This window comes from Suricata suricatta, chromosome 8, assembly GCF_006229205.1.
Source record: "Suricata suricatta isolate VVHF042 chromosome 8, meerkat_22Aug2017_6uvM2_HiC, whole genome shotgun sequence".
NCBI lineage: Eukaryota > Metazoa > Chordata > Mammalia > Carnivora > Herpestidae > Suricata > Suricata suricatta.
The window spans coordinates 101,964,921-101,985,075 of NC_043707.1; the positions used below are offsets into that span (position 1 = coordinate 101,964,921).

The following is a 20,155-nucleotide window of genomic DNA, read 5'->3' on the forward strand; positions in this document are numbered from 1 at the left end:
CCCTGTGATGTCCTGGGGTGATATCTATACCACCTTATTTAATCCTTGTATCACCCTGGAGATAGAATTATCAACTCCATTTCACAGAGAGGGAAACAGAGGCCCTGAGAAGTTCCTAGGGGGTTGCTGGAGGGATTACAAGAACCAGTGGTGGTGATGTGTTGTCCCTTCACCTCCCTTAGGTACCGGGAATGTCAACATCGAGGAGGCAGAGAAGCTCCTGAAGCCCTACCTGAAGCGATATCCTAAGGTGAGCCCCCACTTCCCACTGGAACACCCCCAGCCGATGTGTGCCTTGTGGACCCACACAGACCCATGTGCGTGTCATTGCAGGGTGCCATCTTCCTGTTCTTTGCCGGGCGGATTGAAGCCATTAAAGGCAATGTTGATACAGTGAGTAATGGGGGTCTGGGCCAGTGTTGGCAACCCCTTGGTCTCCCAGACCAGTAGGCAGACAGACATAGACATACTCAGGGACAGGGCAGACTGGAGGGAGGGCTCCAAGAGAGAACCAACAAGATGGCAGAGTAGGAAAAGCAATTCTGAATGAGACAGTCTAGGAAGATGAGGGAGGGGGTGGCATTTGTGGTGAGTAGGATCTGACAAGGAGCCATAGGACCGCACCTTCCTACAGAGGGAGGTCCTTGAGGGAGGCAGAGTGGTGGGAAGGCCCGCTCAGGACATGGTGACAGGCACTGTGAATGGCACAGTGGTGCCAGGGTGTGAGATTGGCACCTTGGTGACCTGGCTAAGATAGGTGGAAAGGAGCCATTATAGGGGTTAGAGAAGGGAGGGTCACGGATCTGGCAGAATACCCAGGATGGACTGTTACAAAGTAGAGTCCTGGGGTCTCCAGCTGGCCCTGGCTGTGACTCCTCAAGCAGCAGGACAGATGCCCTAGGTCCAGTTCCTTTCATGAGAGCTACTGGAAACTTTGGAGCTTGCTCTGAGGCACGGACATTCTTATGCTGCTTTAACATTAATAACTTTCCACTGCCTCGTATCCTTCCATTATAGCTCTATCCCATCCTTTCATTTTGTGCTGAAAGATGAGAGTCCCAGAGAGGGTCAGTAAGTGAGACCTAGTGGGTGGAACCGGGAATAGAGCCCAGAATTCTCCCATCTCCCCAGTGCTGCGGCCTAACCTCCCCTGAGCCTGGCACACAGCTAGACCTGTGGAGGAGGCTGGTCCTTCTGTGCGATGCGGTGGGGTGGCGGGGCCATGAGGCTGACCAGCAGGTGCCCGCAGGCCATCCAGCGGTTCGAGGAGTGCTGTGAGGCCCAACAGCACTGGAAGCAGTTCCACCACATGTGCTACTGGGAGCTGATGTGGTGCTTCACCTACAAAGGCCAGTGGAAGATGGCCTACTTCTATGCCGACCTGCTCAGCAAGGAGAACTCCTGGTCCAAGGTGGGCTGACACCAAGTGTTGGGGGGTCATTGGGGGCCAGGCCAACCCAGCCTGGCCATGAGCCTCCAGACCTAGGGCCAAACCCTTAACTGAAAACTGAAAATCGCTGGAATTTTAAATAGAACCATAAATTCTAATAGGACCTCAGGGTTGGAAGGAACTAAAGACCATGAGGAGCAGATAAAGTTTAGAACTACAAAGCGTCAGTCAGGAGTTTTAGTCCTAAGGGGCAGAACCTTGGCTCACACTACCTAGGTGAGTGCTGTCCAGTAAACAGAATGTTCTGTTACGGTGGAAAGGTTCTGTTTTTGCACTGTCCACTGTGGACACATGGGCACACTGAGCACCTGCAATGTGCTAGTGCAACTGGGAAACTGGATATTTTCAATTTTCTTTCATTTTAATTAGTTCAAATTTAAATTTAAAAAGTCATATGGGTTTCGTAGCCACTGTATTAGACTATGCTGGTCAAAATTACAAAAGGCTCTTTGGTTCAGAGAACTAAAAATTCTAGGCACATCTGATTTCAGGTACACCTGGATCCAGGAATTTAAGTTATGTCATCTCAGCTTGGTGTTTTCCATCTGTGGCTGTGCTCTGCTCTGTGACATCTTTGCTATGCAGACAGTTTCTCCCTATGTGCCATGGACTGCCTGCCCCTAGTTCACATCTTCCGTTGAGTTTCAACCATAGTGTCACAATAGATAGGCTCTCAGGTGCCTAGAAACGGGTGGGAAGACTCCTCATGGATCAAGAATAGAAGGCTGGTTCTCCAGAAAAAAATGAGGTGATGTCCCTGTACAAAGTGTTGGTTTGGGGGCCGCATTAAAAAGATGACAAGGCAAAATAAAGCAAAGCAGATAGATGCCCACCATAGGTGAAATAAGTACTAGACAATAAGTACTAGACATATCCATCACAGTAATAATGATTCTGAACCAAGACTCAGAATCATAGAGATCATCAGAGAGCATCCAATCTGGTATTGGCAAATACATAGAATATGTGTCTCAATGACCTTAAATCCCCTCTCATCCCAACCCACCTCTGCGTGGAAGTCCCTTTTCAGTACCCCTTCCTGGGGACCAAGCTGGAAGGAAATTCTCTGGGTCTGGGGCAGGGAGAGCTGGAGGAGGGAGCAGACCGTTACCACTTCCTCCACACCACACCCAGTAAGGTAAAGGTTATCTCCGTTGGACGCACGAGGGACACGGAGACCCAAGAGAGGGTATGTGACTTTACTTGCCCACACAGCTGTTGGTGACAGACGCTGGATTTGAAGACAGTTCTGTGTGACCCAAAGGCCTTTGCTTTCTCCTTGTTCCTTAAGTCCCACCAAGGAGGCCCCTCTTGCCCTGGGACCACCCTGCTGTTGAAGGCACACTCTCAGACCCTCATGGACCTGACATTCATTCCTCATCACCTCCCGTTCCCAACGAGAAAAACCACCTCAGGGAACCTTGTTGAACTAAAGCGACCTAGAAGCCTTCCCATGGAGGAAGGCAGGCAGTTGGGTTCAACTACACAGGGAAGAAACAGCCTGGGGTGACCTCGCAGCTGCTGTGAGGAACAGAGGGAGGGCCGGCCTCCCAGGTGTCGGGAAGCCTGGACATGAGCCAGTTCCATCTCCAGCTTGCTGTGTGACTTTGAGGTGGTCAGTCCCCTTCTCTCTCAGTGCTTCCCTCAGAAGTGTTTCCTGGGAGTGAGGGTTGTAGCATTTGACCATCAGATTCCACCAACTTCCAGGTTTAGGGACTTAATCTTACGGTCACTGCCAGGTGCACCAGCCCCTCTGCTCTGCCTCCCTCTTTGGCTGTACTGTGCCAAGTCATCCCTGTGGAGCCTTCACTCCTGTGCCTGCTACTAGAGATGGCCAGAAACAAAGTGGTGACAGTGGTGTGCTCAGGGCTGTAGTGGGGGAATCCTAGGGGAGCTCAGAGGCAGCCCTGGGTAGCCCAGCAAAGAGGACAGAGGAGTAATTAGGGTGGCAGAATGGAGGAAGTGGAGCCAAGAGAACAGCAAGAGTAGAGGCTCAGGAGCTAGGGTGCTGCCAAGAGGTTCTGTGTCACCAAGTGAGGGGGTTTGTGGGTAGGAGTGCAGGGCTGCTACAGAGGGACCTCCCCCTAAGCCACTGGCTGTAAGCTTCTTGAGGACAAGGACTATCTGTCTACACAGACCCTGGTAGAGTAATCCAGCAAAATAAATGTGTGGAGTCATTGGGCAATCAGATAAGCCTGGGAGACAGGACTCCCAGCAGGCGAGGCGGCAGTGTGCCCCCGTAGCGCCTTCGATAGCTTGGATGTCTATGGGTCTCAGAACTCTAGGTCACTTCATCCATTCTAACTTCTGGTGACTCAGTGAGGGTAAGCTGTTTGGGGTGGCAGAGGGATAGGAGAAGGCTCTTCGAGGAAGCCCACAGCTGAGCCTGGTGAGAGGGGACAATGGCTTCCCAGGCAGAGGGATGGCACAGGACTGATGGGGAAGGAATGGCATAGGAGCCAGAGGAGCAGAGGGCCTTGAGGGGCTGTTAGGGCCTTAGTCTGACAGTGGGGGAGCCCCTGATGTGTGTGTCTTAGATCTGTGTTCTAAGAAATCTCTCCTGCAGTTGCTGGACACCCTACATGCTGGGTCCTGAGGACATCTAACAATGAACAGAGCAAAGACTTCTCCATCTCAAGGCTCATATTTCCAGTGGGAAGAGGGACAAGAAACACACAAATAGATGTTCAGTATAATATGTCAGGCTGGTATGTGCAGTAAAGAAAAATCAAGCAAAGCCTGTCTGAGAAGACACCAGAATGAAGTGCAGGAGAAAGCCATGTGGATATCTTAATGAAGAGCATTCCAGGCAAAGGACACGGAAGATGGACGCGTGGGGGAGGGGAAATTGAGTGCACTTGATATTCTGGAAGCAGCCCTGAGGCCACTGTGGCTAGTGATATGTGTGAGGGAGAAACAACAGGAGATGAAGTTGGAAAGGAAACCGAGAGAGACAGTAGAGGGGCTCATAGTCCATGACCCGGAGTCTGGATTTTATCTTAAGCATGATGGGATATCAAGATTTCAAAGAGGGACTGACATGATCTGACTTAAAAAATCAGAGTGGCACTGAGGTGGGCATGGCTTGCAGGGACAGGTGTGGGAGCAAGGAGTTGGGTTAGGAGACCATATGGACAAGGGCAGTAGAAAGACATCCCTGGTGGCCTGGAGCAGGGACCCAAGGCGGAGGCTGGTTGCATAACTATAGGAGGTAAGATCAGGATGACTTGGTGACTCAGTGCCAGGGCAGAGAAGGAGAAGGTAGGGATGACCCTAGGTTAAAGACAGGATGGGGAACAGGTTTAAGAGGGGATAGATTCTTCCCATACCCCCAACCCCCAGACCAGCTTTTCCTCGTTTTGTGAAGGGTGGATGGAAGTGTGGAAGGCAGAGTGCTGTTAGGAGTAACCCTGGCTTCAGCTTGGGAGGTGCCACCAGTGGAGGCTGCTTTCTGCCTTCTCCTGAGACTAGACTCTAGGACGTCCTGCTCCCTTTCCTTCTCCACCTCCTACACTTCTTTGTGGGCCACCTGCGGCAGGTGCTTCCTCAGCAACCTCCGCTAGCAGGAGCTGAGGTTCAAGGCGTGGCCACTGGAGGGCAGGACAGAGACAGCCAGGTTCCTTTGGTGTTGGACTTCTGGGGAAGGGATGTATCTGGAGGTGGGGATAGGGGTCTCTGCACAGCTACACCTTCCCTGTCAGGGTTGGCTGTGGATCAGTGGGCAAGGCCCTTAAAGCCACACAGACTTGGTGTCACTTCCACATCTGCTCCCCACTCCCATAAACCCTGCAATCCCAGGAAGCAGAAGGCGAGGTACAGATTCCTTTCCGACATGGTCTTTGGGATCCTCAAGGGTGATGTATGTGTAATGCCTGACACACAGGAAGGCAGGGACCCTGAGCCAGCCCTGACTCCCTCCTCCAGCCTCACTGCTCTTATGGATTCTATGTTTTACGCCATTTGTAGCCTTCTTACTGTGTGCCCCTCTCTGGCTTTGCTTAGGCTGTTCCCCTTGCCTGCAAGGTCCTTTTTCAGATCTCTCTGAATCTTCCCACTAGCTCTCAGGATTCCAATCTGAAGTAATTGCTTCCCCACAGCTCTTACTGTCCTCTTTGTATGTCCATCCTCATCTCAGCACTGCCCTGCACATCCACTAGTTGCTTGAGTCCTTCTCTCCATTGCCGAGAGGGAGGGAGGGCAGCTACTTTGCCATGGGCCTTTCCCCAACTTAGCTCCCGGCACAAGTCCTCTAGGTGCTTCAGCTTCCTTACCCTCAGTTTCTCCCCTGGGGCTTGGCTACTGTGCTGGCCTAGTGAGGTCTGAGTGAGGTATCTGTTCCAATCTGGGGCTGACTGGAGGGCAGGCTGCTAACGCTTGACTGTTGCTCTGCCTTGCACAGGCCACCTATATCTACATGAAGGCCGCCTACCTCAGCATGTTTGGAAAGGAGGATTACAAGCCTTTCGGAGATGACGAAGTCGAGTTGTTTAGGTGGGTCCTACCACTGCCCTCCACCCTATGCCTCAGCCACCCTGAGCTGTGGACACCTGGGAGGGTGGAGGTGGGCTTAATTCCCTTGGCTCTGGGCTCCCTGGCCCTCCCCCAGGATCACCCCACGTGCCCCATTCCCTTCCATCACATCTCCTGCTGCCGCTTGTTCCAGCCCTTTGAATCTGTTCAGAAGCCTTTATTTTCCCCCTCATGGAAGTGGTCTGTCAGCATCTTTTCCACTGAGCCTCTTCTGGCCAGTGGGACAGGTGTGGATGCTGCTGTCCAGAGAGGTCAAACAAGATGAAATCCACTCTCTGCCATTCCTTAGCTGTCACTGTGAACCATTTCAGCAGCTATAAAATGGGAGTAACAACTTCTGCCTTGCAGAGTTGTTTTGTGAATGAAATAGAGACTATATTTAAGAGCCTGGAGCCACTAAATGTTTGCTGTTTTTCTTAGTCTGTATCGCTGTTTGCCTTCTGTGAAGGGTCTAGAGCAGGGCTCAGCCTCCGCAGGCTGAGGATGGAGCCTAGGGCCTTCCTCTGGTTATGGGTGAGGGTTGACCCCAATTTGCAGATCTGGAAGTGGTTGTAACCTGAGCTTACAGCTACTGCTGTCACGGGTTGTAGGGTATCTATCATTTATCAAGTGCCTCCACTTCTCAATCTCCTCTTCCAGAAAGCCTGTGAGGGTAAGTATTTGGGGGAAGGGGAAGGATCATTTTTCCCCTTTACTTGTTTAGGTTCTTAGCTAGAGACTGCCCCCCCACCCCACAATAATAAAAAATTAACAGGAGAAATATAAAGTTTAATAACATGTATACCTCCTGTATGCAAGGGAGAGATCCAGTTTTTCTGTAAAAAACTTGATAAACTGAAATCACCCAAAAGCCATCACCTTAAAATACCACCTCCAGCTAAAGATAAAAGATGTTGGGGGCAGGGCAAAGCACAGTAAGGTTGTTATGCAGATTTAAGTCTCTGTCTCCTTTAAGAGTTTCTAAGGCTGGTCCCCTTCCTCTCAGGTACTGAAGAGAGGCCCTTACAAACGGGAGATCACCCTTTATAAATGTTAATGTCTCGGGCCTCTGGGTGGCTCCCTTGGTTAAGCCTCCCAGCTTCAGACTTCAGCTCAGGTCATTATCTCACGGTTTGTGAGTTCAAGCCCAACCCGGCATCAGGCTCCGTGCTGACAGCTCAGAGCCTGGAGCCTGTTTCAGATTCTGTTTCCCTCTTCTTTGACCCTCCCCTGCTCAATCATGTACAAGCTCCCTCTCAAAAAATAAACATTAAAAAAAAAAAAGTCTCTTCCAAAAGGGCAGCGTCTTGGTTTTCAGAGCTTTTCCTTTATCTTTTTTATTTATTGTTGAGAGAGACACACAGAGAGTGAGGGAGGGAGGGGCAGAGAGAGAGACACAAGCAGGCTCCAGGCTCTGAATTGTCTGCACAGAGCCTGATGTGGGGCTCAAACTCACAAACTGTGAGATCATGACCTGAGCTGAAGTCAGAGGCTTAACCAACTGAGCCACCCAGGCGTCCCTCTGTCTATCAGCCTAAAATAATCCTTATGCCAAACAGGCATATTTTGGGGTGACAGATTGTGCTCCCCTTCATATTATGTCCAATTAGAGATGAGAAAACTGGGGCCCAGAGAGGTTCCGTAGTGAATACGCAGGGGAGGTGTTTGGCAGGGAATGTCACAGCTGCTTCCTAGGCTGAACAGTTCAGTCCTGAGGGTCACAGTCATGCCCAGTGCCTGTGGCAGAAATCAGGAGTCTGGGATGGAGCTGAGCCTCCCAGATGTGGAGGCTTGCCCAGCTGCATTTTATTCTGCCTTTCGAAACAGCTGAGGCCACAACTCACGTGGCAAGAGTTAATTAAAGGTTTCAGCTGTGTGGTCTTAGGTCCTTCCCTTTCTCTGGGTGTTAATCTCCCCTGTGAAACTGAGGGTCAGACTTGTCTTCTGGAAATGAGGCCTGGGAGTGGTGAGACAACTAGCAAAGCAGACCTGGGGGAGTTTGCTGACATTCTCATCTCTGCCAGCTGATGTGGAGGAGACCCCTTGCCTAGCCTCAGGAAGTGGTTAGGTCTTGGGACAGGGCCTGTGATAGAAGGCCATAGCTAATGGGCTGAGTCCAACACAATCCTATAAAATTGGAGAACCAAGGCCCAGGGAGGAGCCAAACAGAGGCTGGGCAGGTTGAGGATCTTAGTCCTCTCTTAGCTTTTTCTCACCATCCTCATCTCTTTTACAGAGCAGTGCCAGGCTTGAAGCTCAAGATTGCTGGGAAATCTCTACCTACAGAGAAGTTTGCCATCCGGAAGTCTAGACGCTACCTCTCTCCCAAACCAATCTCGTTGCCAATCCCTGCTCTGGTGAGTAGGAGGATCTCGACTGTCCCTGCACTTGTTTGGGATTGGGGGATTAGCTGAGACAGATATAGCTATGGCAAGGGGGAAGTGGATGAGGAAGCAAGACCTTCATATCTCAGGGGCCTGGAAAGGATTTCAGTTTATCCGAGACTGGGGGGGCGGGTAGCATACAAATGAGTCTGAGCCAGCCTCTGCCTGAAAAACTACTGATCTGGTGGGGCTGGGCAAACAGGTGACCAGGCTTCAGATGCCTCAAGGTGAAAGAGCAGGCTCACACCCCTGTGCCCAGGCAGAGGCATCACTCAGCTGTGTCTGTTCGCACCCAGTTTGTTTCAGTCTTGTTACATGATTATAATTGTTTACTCTGTCCCCCTCACTGGACCAAGCTTTTGAGGCCTGGGCCTCTATTCACCTCTGACATAACAATAGCTGACAATATTGTTGTGCACTTGCTGTGTTGAGGGCTTTTTACACCCCTTGCCTCATTTGATACTTACAACTCAGGGTAGGTGCTAGTGGTATCCCCATTTTACAGATGGGGATAACAATGTTAACAGATAAGTAGAAAGATATCTAATAAATAGGTAAGATATAAGTAGAAAGATAAAATAACTTGTCCAGGGCACACAGCTAGTGAGTTGAGAGTTAGAATTTAAACCTAGAATGGTTCTAGAGCCCATATTCTGAACCAGTGTTTATATGATGCTAATTCCATGATGCCAGGATTTGAGCTGGCATCAAAAGTTTCCAGCTTGTTAAAAGAATGTTTAAATACTAAGGCAGCCAGAAAAGTAGAAAGGGGCACTGATTTTTTCTGGTTCTGGCTCCACTATTCACTAACAGTGTGACCTTGGATAGTGTTCCCTTTCCCTTAACGTAAAATACCATACATCTTGCCCATTTCATAGAGCAGTTATGAGAATTAGATGATAAAATGTGTTAGGTACTTTATAAAAAAATTGAATATTAATATAGAACTTCTATATCCTAGATATCTTTAAACAAATTTTGAAACTGCTTATAGTTTGAAATATACAATAAAACTATCATGGGGGGGCTGATGGGAAGGAAAGGAAAGGGGAAGCAACTATACCAAAAATTTAGGAATTTCCCAAACTATAATCTGCAAAATGCTTTTTATGCCTAAAATAGTTTCTGTCATTAAGTATACTTGGGAAAGATTGGCCCAAAGTTTATATGCTGTATAAACCTTTTGGAACCTTTATGTAATAATATAAGTCTCCAAGAATAAGCTTGAAGATGACTTTTCCCTTAATTTAACTGGCCACAGACCTCTTTTTTTAATTGAATTTTTGCTAATTTGGGACCATATAAACCATTTGAAGAATACTGGTTCTAAACTTAAATTCCCTCCCTGGAGTATAAAAACAAAAAACATAACAATATCTTTTTTCACATCTATTCCCTGGTTTCATAGTTTAGGAAATGCTAATACATTTACTATAAATGAACATTTAATTTAGTATTCTGAGCTTCCTGAGAGTTGAGGCAAAAAAAGGAATTGAGATGTGTTTCATAGTTTCTATGCGGGAACTCAAGCCCAGTGCCTTGGGGGAAAAGAGAAGGTGACATAGTCTTAAGAGGTATTGAAATCCTTAAGTGCTTAAGTAAGTCTGGTGCATCCAATAGAGGAGGATATCCTGCCAGCTGGAGCAGGGAGGGGTTCCTGGAGGGTGTGGGTCAAGGCCTGGTCCTCAAAGTATAGGGAAGAGTTTTGACAGAGGTTGGGAAAGAGCTGAGCACCCAGGGAAGCCATGAACAGAAGAGTTAGTTGCAAACTATTTGCAGCTATGAGCAGAACAGTAAGGATGTGGGCCCATCTTAAATCCACATTGGTATTGAGATCCCAATAAGTGATGAGGCTCCCCACCATGATTCCTTCAAGCCCACAGTTACACAGGCTGGGCTGAGACTTGTCATAAAAGATTAAAACTAGAAGGGTCTTTAGTGATCCTCTGATCTGAGCTGTTTTATGCTGGGGATACCAAGGCCCCACTGGGGAGGAAACCTGACTGACTTGCTCCCCTGCCCTCAGGAAATGATGTACATTTGGAATGGCTATGCTGTGATTGGGAAGCAGCCTGAACTCACAGATGGGATACTTGAGATTATCACCAAAGCTGAAGAGACGCTGGAAAAGGGCCCAGGTAACTACCCCCAGGTCCTTGAACTTGTTGGACTGACTCAGACCACAGGTCTTTACAGTTTTAAAGTTTCCCTCTACCAAAAATACCCTTCCTTTCTTCTCTACCCTGGTAATGATCCTTTGCCTTTAATGGCAGTTTCTCCAAGCTGTCCCTTGTCCCCCGAATTGGGTCAAGGCCTTCCCCAGATTTCCACAACCCCTGGGCCTCCTTCAGTCAATCCTAATCTAATCTCACTGTACAGTCAACTCCCTCAGTGTCTGTCTTTACTTCCCAGATGTGAGCTTGCTGAGAATAGGGACCATGTGTGTTACCTCTCTGTCCCCAGGACCCAGCAGAGTAGGGGCTCCATGCAAGAACTATTGCAGAAATAAACTAGCCTGTCTTCCCTCATTCCTCTATTCTCAGAGAATGAGTACTCAGTGGATGATGAGTGCTTGGTGAAGTTGCTGAAAGGCCTCTGTCTGAAATACCTAGGCCGTGTTCAGGAGGCTGAGGAGAATTTCAGGAGCATCTCTTCCAAGTAAGTGCTTCTGAGGCTACTCCCACTCCAAATGGCCTACTCCTGGGCTCATGTCTCCTGGGTAGAATTCTCTGGGTTTCTCCTTCCTCACCTGCATTCCAGTGCTTGACCCTAGCCTACCCCCATTTACTACACTTTTACTAGTGTCTATTCTATGCCAGGATCCTTGGTGGGCACAGATCATTCAGACCTCATCCCCCGGGGTCCAGGCTGCCCAACTACAGGAGTGTGTCCACAATGAAGTTTCAGGTGAATAATGCCTCCAGGAGTTTGTAATTCAGTTCTGCCCTTGAGCACAAATGTTACAGATAGACAGCTATAGGCAACTAAATCTAGTATGATCAAGGCTATTACAGGAAAGGAGAGAGGACAGTAGGTGTCCAGAGGAGGGTCCTACATGTAATGCAAGATACCAAGAAAGGCTTTCCAGGGATGCCACTTTAACTGGGAAGTTCATCAGGCAGAAAAAGAAAGGCAGGAGTTTTAAGTGGAGTACAGCATTCTGCAAAATGCCTGGACACAGGAAAAATACCTGACGTTGGGTGACAGTCATTAGGTCCTCTTCTGCCTGGGTGAAGTTATAGAGGGAAAAGGAAAAGGTACAGATGAAATGATTGGGACTAGAATGAGAAAGGCCTGGATGTTTTGCTTACATGGCTGGACTTGATCCTGTAGACAGAAAAGATACAGGAAGGATACTGGGCAGGGCAGATTTGGGCTTCAAAAGGATCTCTCTGGCAGAACATAGATGGCAAGTCAGAAGGGCCAGAATGGAGACCATAGACTTCCCAAATTAGTAAACCATTTAACCTGGAAAAAGGGCACTGGGGACAGATTCAGGCATGGGCTAGGTACATGGTGTGAGCCAGAAGTTGTTAGGGAATTTGGGCTCTAGGTGCAGAGGACTGAAAGGTTCTACTGTGGATCTTAACTATGGCTACAAAGGGAAACCTTCTCCAACCAAGATTCAGCATCAGGAAACCCTTGAGGGCATGGATTAGATCCTCCCAGTGGGAGAAAGCTCAAGAGGAACCTGTAGGATGTCTCAAGGGCAGAGCCTATATATAAGCCATGTCCTCCTCTGTCCCACAGTGAAAAGAAGATTAAGTATGACCACTACTTGATCCCAAACGCTCTGCTGGAGCTGGCCCTGCTGTTCATGGAGCAAGGCAGAAACGAAGAGGCTGTCAAACTCTTGGAAACTGCCAAGTAAGGTTGAGGCTTGACAAGCCTTGGTCTTCCTCCCAACTCAGGAGCTTCACCCTGGCTGGTGGCAAAGGAGCACAGGCAGCAGGGAGACAGGGTGCTGGCAAGGGCAATATGGCAGCCCAGAAGCCAGGCCTGTGTCCCTGGAACCCAGTTCTCACCTGGTAGAGGGAGGCAATCTCCTCATATTTGCCCGTGAGCACTGGAATCCCAGAAGTAGGGAGTGAATTACCCACGGTCGTACCATAACTACCTGGTCACACCCAAGTCTCCTAGATTTACTTCTTAAAATCACTCCCTCAAGTTTGGAGACTCAACAGGAATAAGACTGGTTCCAGAGGGTGAGGGACTATACATTTTTTCTGCTAATCTCTACTGGGCAAGGCCCAACTTTTTCTTTAGACTGAGACCAGGATTTAAGTTTCTCAAAATCTTCCTTGGCCTAGTTCAGATTGAAGGAAAAGCACTTCCTAGAGCAGCCTTGTATGTCTGATTCTCTGGTCTCTTCCAGGCAAAATTACAAGAATTACTCCATGGAGTCAAGGACACATTTTCGAATACAGGCAGCCATACTCCAGGCCAAGTCTTCCCTAGAGAATGGCAACAGATCCATGGTCTCATCAGTGTCCTTATAGTTGTATGCAGCACTCCCAGGCTGGAAGACAGAGAAAGCTGGACAGAGCTCCTGGAAACATTTCGAAAAGACTCCCTCCCCCTGCCCTGCCTTCGGGGCCCACCGGTGCTCCCGTGGGATGGCACAACATTCGTATTCATGCAGAAGATAAGCTGGCATTTTCACCAGTGTGGCCAAGGGCCTTTACCAAGGACAGAGTAGGTGGAGCCCTCTGCCTACCCTATCACACATACGGGTACTTGTTTTTCACTGTGATGTTAAAAAGAATGTATGAACAGTTTACATTTGCCATAGAAATACATTAATGGGATCACAGTTGGCTTAAAAAATGAAAAAAACCAACCACCTGCAAATCTGTTTTAGCCCATTCTAATCTGGAGGTAAATCTATGATATCCACGACCAAATTGCTTTTCAAAATTCAGCAAGGTCTCAGCTTCCAAGGCTGAAAGGACCCTTAGGAGGGTGGTCTGTACCTCAAAAGTTTCAAGGCTTCTGAGGGTTGGGCATAGAGGTTGCACACAGACACCCACTACCTTACTACTTACACTTCATTTTCACTCCTTAGTAACTCTCTAAAATGAAAATTCTCACTAAAAAAATGAAAATTGTCTCACTAAAAAGACATGTGAGTCCATCTGTAGAGGACAAAAATATTAATCTTCAGTAAGAAATAGGGGTTGCCCAGATGGGATGGAAGGAGAGCTGTGTGGCCCTTCTGTTGGGGGAGGTTCTCAGACATGAGTCTGCATCCTCAATGTACGCCAAACTGAAACAACTGGGAATAATCTACCAAACAAAAATTTCTTAGAATGGTTATTCTTGACCTGTTGTATATGTTTTAAATTTTTTTAGTTAAGAGAAAAAATATTTAAGTATTAAGAGATCATGCAATATCTATTTCAGTAAAATATGTTGCTCGAATTCTTGGGCAAGGCAGAAAGTCTTCACAAGAAGCCATGTGGCCCAGGTCTGTTTTATTTAAACAACATGTCTAAAATGTTTTTAGAATAAGTTACTAAAATTTAAAAATGGGGAGATTTCACTAAAATTCTGGTTTCTGGCCTCTTATTTAAAAAGAAAATCCAATGTGCCAAAATTGAGTTCATCCCTATGAGAAATTAAGGCAACAAATCTGTTGGAGCTGAGTAGGGGCTGCTTTAAACACATTATTACCCTTCTGGCCCGTAAAAGCATCTGAGTTTTCAAACTCTGGGACTGTTACAGGGAGAATTCAAGTTTAGTGACCGACACCAAGTTTTACTATTCACAAACTAATGACAGCATACTTCAACTTAACCGTTTCCCTAGAGGGAAAAATCATGCACAGAGTAAAAATATTCATCTGTGAAACGTGACTCTTCAAATACATGATGAATACAATTTCTGTCAGGGAGGAAACACAGACAGCTTTCCCAATCTTCCAGCATTGCTGGATTTTTAGCAAACACTTACTTAACATTTGCCAGGGGCAAACCACTGCCAGGGGAAGGTTAATCTAATAAGTCAACCAAGAGCTTGCTCTTGGTGTGTACAGCATTCTTGTGTCTAGCTCTAACAAAATGAGAATTCCTTCTGTGACTAATACTGAATTGCAACCTAGGTTTTAAGCAAAGCAGAAAACCCTCATTCAAGATCATCTTGCACTTAATACTGTCAAAGCAGAAATGCTATGGAAAAAATTCTCATTTTGTTAGAGCTAGACACAAGAATGCTGTACACACCAAGAGCAAGTCTTTGCAAGCTCTCTCTCCTCCACAGCCTGGATTCTGGAAGACCAACCTATTTGTAGGTTGTTGGGCAGGGCACTGTAAGAGGGGTGACTACAACCAGGCTACTGAATGAGGGTGGCCTTTGGTGGTTCCCTCACATTTTAGAACACCAACACTGCTGTGTAAAAAGAAAATAGCACTGGTCACAGCACCAAGCATGGTTTGCAAAAAATGGCAGTTAACAACTTTTCATTTTAGGCACTTTTATTTTTTTAAAAATTATGCCAGGATGTTTTTCCTGTCAGTGTTATTACTGATTTCCTGCTGGGCTTCATTAATTAGATACATTTCCTTATCTCTGTTGCCAAGGCTGCAGTCTGACTAGTAAGTGCAATCAGTGTGTTTTGTCTCCTTTATGCCACCTGCAGTTTGAGATAGCCTATTAAAAATATGTTTGGGGAGTAAGATGAAAACGTCAGGTGTCTAACACCATAGTCTTGTACAGAGGCTCTGAAGGTGAAAATTCTGTCCTGAGCTTCTGATTCTATCTTATTTGAGCCATTTCAGGTTGCTGCTTCTCCAGTAGTACAGCTTTCCAGCACATCTGCCCTGGAGAGGCAGACATCAGGTGGAGAATTCTGGCCAAAAAGTAAGGAGGAGACCTCAATTCTAGTCCCTGCATTGCTACCAATTTTCAGAATGACCTTGAGAAAGTCATGGATCCTCTAATAAGTAATTTAACTAGATTAAGGCCCTTTCTGCTGTCAACAGTTCTGAGTCTGACTCTGGTCAAGTATGTTTCTGGATTTTCATCTCCAAAATGAGGCAAGAGATATATACCTCCCTATCTTTTGCCAAAACCTTGTATCCCCAAGCAACTTAACCAGAATGATAGGACCTCTCTAGTAGCCCAGCACACTTGGAAAGCAAATAATCTTTATTTGGGGAAAATCTAAATCCTGTTACACAGAGCAACTCCACTGTTAGGAAGTAGAAACTGTTTAACGTGATCTAAACAAGCCCTTAACAATGGAAGTCTACCTCTGCCTCTCCCTGGTCATAGGCCCCTGGCCTGGCAGAGTGGCTTCCAGCAGTGTGCTGGTCCCTATCAGCTCTCCCATGTGTTGGCAGGATTCCTTAATCCTTATCTCTCAAGTACGAACGGGAGTGTTTCCAAGACAGCTTTCGTCATTCACAGCATAAAGTCATAACCTGACAGCCAAACCAGGACCCTTAAAAGGCCAATGCCAACCCAAAACTTGGCTGAGGCCCAGGTGGAAGAGTCCCAGCAACTGAAGAATGGCTCCAGGAGGTTTTCAGAAAGCCTCAGCCTGCTGAGTGCTAGAATCAAAGAAAAAAACAGCCAGAGAGACTTTACTCTGGAGTTATCTCAAGTTTACTCAGATGGTGAGTAGACAAGTCTTTTCCTTTGCTTCAAATTTAAAGCGTAATAGTGTGTGCCTTTTCAACAACAGTTTGTCTATATCCTTAGCACCATCATACTAATTCACTATAAATGAGAGGTACTTGGATTCTGAAAAACAAGCAAAAATGGGAACTTCTCTCTCACACACACTCAGATACAGCTTTCCAAGGCTGGAAAGTGCCTTTCTGTTTAGGTTAACAAAGCTCTTTTGAAATCTAGTGCAAAGTTCATTACTGCCCAACAGGTTTAGTCTGCAAACAAGGAATCTCATTTGGGACCTAGAAAAATCCATTTCTAAATGAGCAATCTATGAATTGCTTCTACTGTATAAAGCTAACTGTTAAGTGACCAAATATAGTAGAGCCCTTCTGTTGGTAACTGAAGGCTGCTATGGACTTCTAAAAGTTGACATTCAAGTTTTAATCCGACATATCATAGGCAATACCTCACAAATGACTGGACTGGGTTTTGTTTTTATTCGTATCAGTAGCAGAGTGGTCAGAACACCAGATACCATATGCTCTGAGAAGAATAACAGCTAGTATCAAGTGCTCACTGAGTTGCTAGTCTTAGCACTTTACATGTCTAATCCTCATAACTATCTTATGATAAGGGCTATGACTGCCATTTTACAGATGAGAAAATTGAGACACAGGTTAAATAACTTGCCCAAGATCACACAAATATTCTACAATAGAAAGATTTAAAGTGAGGCAGTTGAATTCTAAAGCCCATCCTTTGCTGAACTGCTGGTCAAACTGCAAAAAAGCTGGCTTTGACTTATATTGGCCCCTGGGCCACTATTAAGGATGGGAAAGATACTGGCTAATAACTCAAACATCAGAAATCCTTGGCTTGGAACACATGGAGCATTTTGTGTATGTGCCATGGTTCTGGAATTGGTAGAATGTAGCCTATTTACCACACCTCTAGAATGGACAGTGCTAAAGGCCAAGCTCAATGTTTTTTCTTTTTTCCTATGTCTTTCTGATACAATTTAGGTTTCCAAATTTACATAATGCCTAAAACTTGCTTTTGGAATGACTAGATTAAGTACTATGAGGCCCCCAGACAAATGCTGGCTCAAAACTTTTGCAAAGCCAACCCACTCTCAGAGAGTTCACCACTAGGACCAGACCCTTGAGGCAAACCCTCAGTTACCTTTAACTTCTTTTTCTCAAGGCCAAGAAATCTGGAGCCTACAAGCACTGATGTTATGAAGGGATCCAAACCAGACAGGTCCTGTTCTTCCTTTGATCACAATCAGTTTCAGATGCTTAATTAAAGTCTATACCTTACTGATAATGCTGCTTCATTCATATGCAAAGAAAAACTTTCTGTTGAGGCTTCCAAAGATGACTAAATCTTCCAGGGGCAGAAACTTTCTCAAGGAAAAAAAATGTAAAGAAAGTTAGTATCTCTCCTAAAGTTGCCTTAAACACTTTATGTAAACAGTAAATCGTTTTAGTCTATCAGCAATATTAATCAGATGGCTCCTGAGCTAATGCCTATTGCTCAGAGTGATAAAGCAAAAAAACAATGTGGACAATTAAAACAAGCAGATAAATCCAAATCCCTTTTGTACAATTTTGCTGAAGCACCCATCACAAATTTATGGATCAGAAAATGGGTTGTGAAGGGACTCTTGGATTTTGTTTCCATGCTTTAAAAAAAAAAGCAGGGGGGGGGGGGGGAGGCAAGGAAATAGCCAAAAGAGAAATGGAAAAGCAAACTCTGGATACTACCTGGGCAATCAACCTCTGAATCAGTGAGCACCCAGTCATGCTGTTATTTTTCAAACTACCACTATATAATTTATTAAAGGACTGGGTAGAATTAAGTGGGCTAATCATTTTATTTGTTTTGGTGGGATCTTTTTAGATCCACAGGCTCTCAGAAAAAAATTTATGAAGCATATTTAAATTAATATTGCCAAAATACATATATATTTTAATAAAAACCTCAATGTGTTGTAGGATCTTTAAAGTTATTTTTCTCTAGTAAAAATACTTTATGTGCATAGCTAACAAATAGTCCAATTAACTTTCCCTAAATACATAAAATTAACTTTAACTTTCAAACCACTTGGAAAAAGTACTATTGAGATGTTTATGTTATATAAACATTTACAGTTATCACATTAAACCCATGTTTTGCTTGAATCACTACTAATGAAAGCCCTGAATCTGAATTGTGAGCAATTAAACCAATGCCTGACCATAGGCAAATATATATATTTTTTAAATTTTTAAGTGCCCGAGAGCAAGCTGGGGAGGGGCAGAAAGGGAGAAAGAGAATCCCAAGCAGGCTCCCTTCTGCCAGCACAGAACAGAGCTCAACACATGGGGCTCGATCTCACCAATTGTGAGGTCATGACCTGAGCCAAAATCAAGAGCTAGACGCTAGCCAACTAAGCCACCCGGGCACCACACGTTTTGACATATACAGAAACTAAGAAAAAATTATTTCAGAGACCATTTTTAATGGCTCTCAGGAAAATCACATCTAATCTAAGGTCAATGAGTAATTATATTCAAAGAAACAATGAAAATCTCAGTTGGACATTTTTACTCTATTTTAAACAAGCATTTATTAGGCACCTAGATTTGTGTATGTCTTCAAGGGAAAAAATGTATTTAAAGAGATGAATGGGTAGATCCAATCTTCTAATAGGCAGGCTAGCCTACAGTTATTGATTCATATCTGAAGAGAGCAGGAACATCAAACAGCCTTCATGAATAAGAAGTATGAAATTGACGGAAATTAGACCTCCATGGCAAAATACTTAAGAACTGAGACCAAAAGGGAAGATATTAGAAGGAATTATGCTAAGTCCTCAAAGGGTTAATATACATGCAGTCAGGAAAAGACAGCTCAGAATGCTGATGGCTTATAATAAATCACAACTGTTAAAACTAAGCATCCTCAACCCGGTCTGTGTCTTCTGGAACAGTGAGTGTAAGATTAGAGTAAGTGAGCTGCAGACAGGGTACATAAAGAGGGGTTATAACCTTCTTTCTTCCCACCCAAAAAAAAGAGCAGATTATCTTTACATTCAGTGAATCCCTTTAAAAAATATTTGGAGATACTGACCAATGTGCCTTTTCTTGTGTCCACTAATTTCAAAATTAAAGGCTTACAAAATTATTTGACGTTACTACAGTGGCCATGGTGCCCTTACATGCAAGTGTAATCAGTTGGCTCTGAGAGACTGCTAGACAATGCCTTTGTAAGCAAAAGTAACCACCTAACTGCCTACATTTCTGAATTATGCCCAAGAAACTTACCTTTATTTACTATTTGCTGTTTCAGCCTCAGGAGTATAGGCAGGTCTGCTCTTGACTATTATTCCTTTTTTTAAAAATGCTTCCTGATGAGGGAATTTGTCACCTCAGTGCTCACTGTATTCTGCAAAATCATATTGGTTTATATCACATAGGAGACATCAATAGTAGGGGGAATCTTCTTTTCCTGGTTTAAGAAATACTCTATAAAGAACACTCAGAATTGAAAAGGTTTTTGTTTACCCAACAACACAAGTATTTGAAAGTATTTCAACTTGTTGTGTTTACACTTAAAAGGTAAAACTCTTTAACTTTTTCCTGGTCAGGCTTTTCAGACATTTCAAATCCTATAGCCAACCTTGGACACATCTTGCCTAAATCTAAATGCTGTACCTATTATTTGGCTATAGAAAATTGGAAGCTATCAAGCTTAACTTATGATTAGATGGTATTAAATGCCACACCATAAAAAATACTTCCCAAGAAGTATACAAGCCTAGAGATTAAATTTATGAATTTATACACTGCTTTAAATTTATACACTCTTTTAAGGAAAGGATTAGATAATTTGGACAATATTCTAACGTGATCAACTCTAGCCTTTTACAACTGTATTGTAACTTTATTTAACTTTAGTAAAAGCCAAAATTCATAGTTCTTAACATGGTGTATGGAAATCAAAATTAAAGAATACAAAGTACCTTAAAATTTTCAGCTCAATACTAGTTCCTTCAATATTACTGCCAAACTTCTGTGAAAGAAGCCTTGTAATAATAAAAACTAACAGAAACATAGTAGATGATATTTTTAAAGTTCACTTACCATTTTTAACAATGTAGAAAAAAGTAAAGTTTGACTATAATACTTGATGACACAGATATCATGTTTAAGTA

At 45.0% G+C, this 20,155-nt stretch overlaps 1 protein-coding gene and 1 long non-coding RNA gene across 2 annotated transcripts in view; one reads left to right on the top strand and one right to left on the bottom strand.

Annotated features, from left to right (window-relative positions):
- Window positions 1–13,891, top strand: part of TTC39A (tetratricopeptide repeat domain 39A) — a 32,475-nt gene extending 18,584 nt beyond the window's left edge. Inside the window, exons 10-18 of the mRNA XM_029949221.1 lie at window positions 183–250; window positions 334–393; window positions 1,250–1,411; window positions 5,850–5,941; window positions 8,196–8,316; window positions 10,370–10,481; window positions 10,887–11,001; window positions 12,094–12,210; window positions 12,719–13,891. Coding sequence (XP_029805081.1) covers window positions 183–250; window positions 334–393; window positions 1,250–1,411; window positions 5,850–5,941; window positions 8,196–8,316; window positions 10,370–10,481; window positions 10,887–11,001; window positions 12,094–12,210; window positions 12,719–12,842 — 971 coding nt within the window. The 3' untranslated portion in view covers window positions 12,843–13,891. The remainder of the gene's footprint in view (window positions 1–182; window positions 251–333; window positions 394–1,249; window positions 1,412–5,849; window positions 5,942–8,195; window positions 8,317–10,369; window positions 10,482–10,886; window positions 11,002–12,093; window positions 12,211–12,718) is intronic.
- Window positions 13,892–14,842: 951 nt separating this feature from the next.
- Window positions 14,843–20,149, bottom strand: LOC115299747. Its single transcript, XR_003912317.1, has 3 exons — window positions 19,266–20,149; window positions 17,140–17,359; window positions 14,843–14,974 (listed from the first exon to the last, which is right to left on the bottom strand). It is a non-coding gene; the product is annotated as an uncharacterized LOC115299747 (long non-coding RNA).
- Window positions 20,150–20,155: the final 6 nt, after the last annotated feature.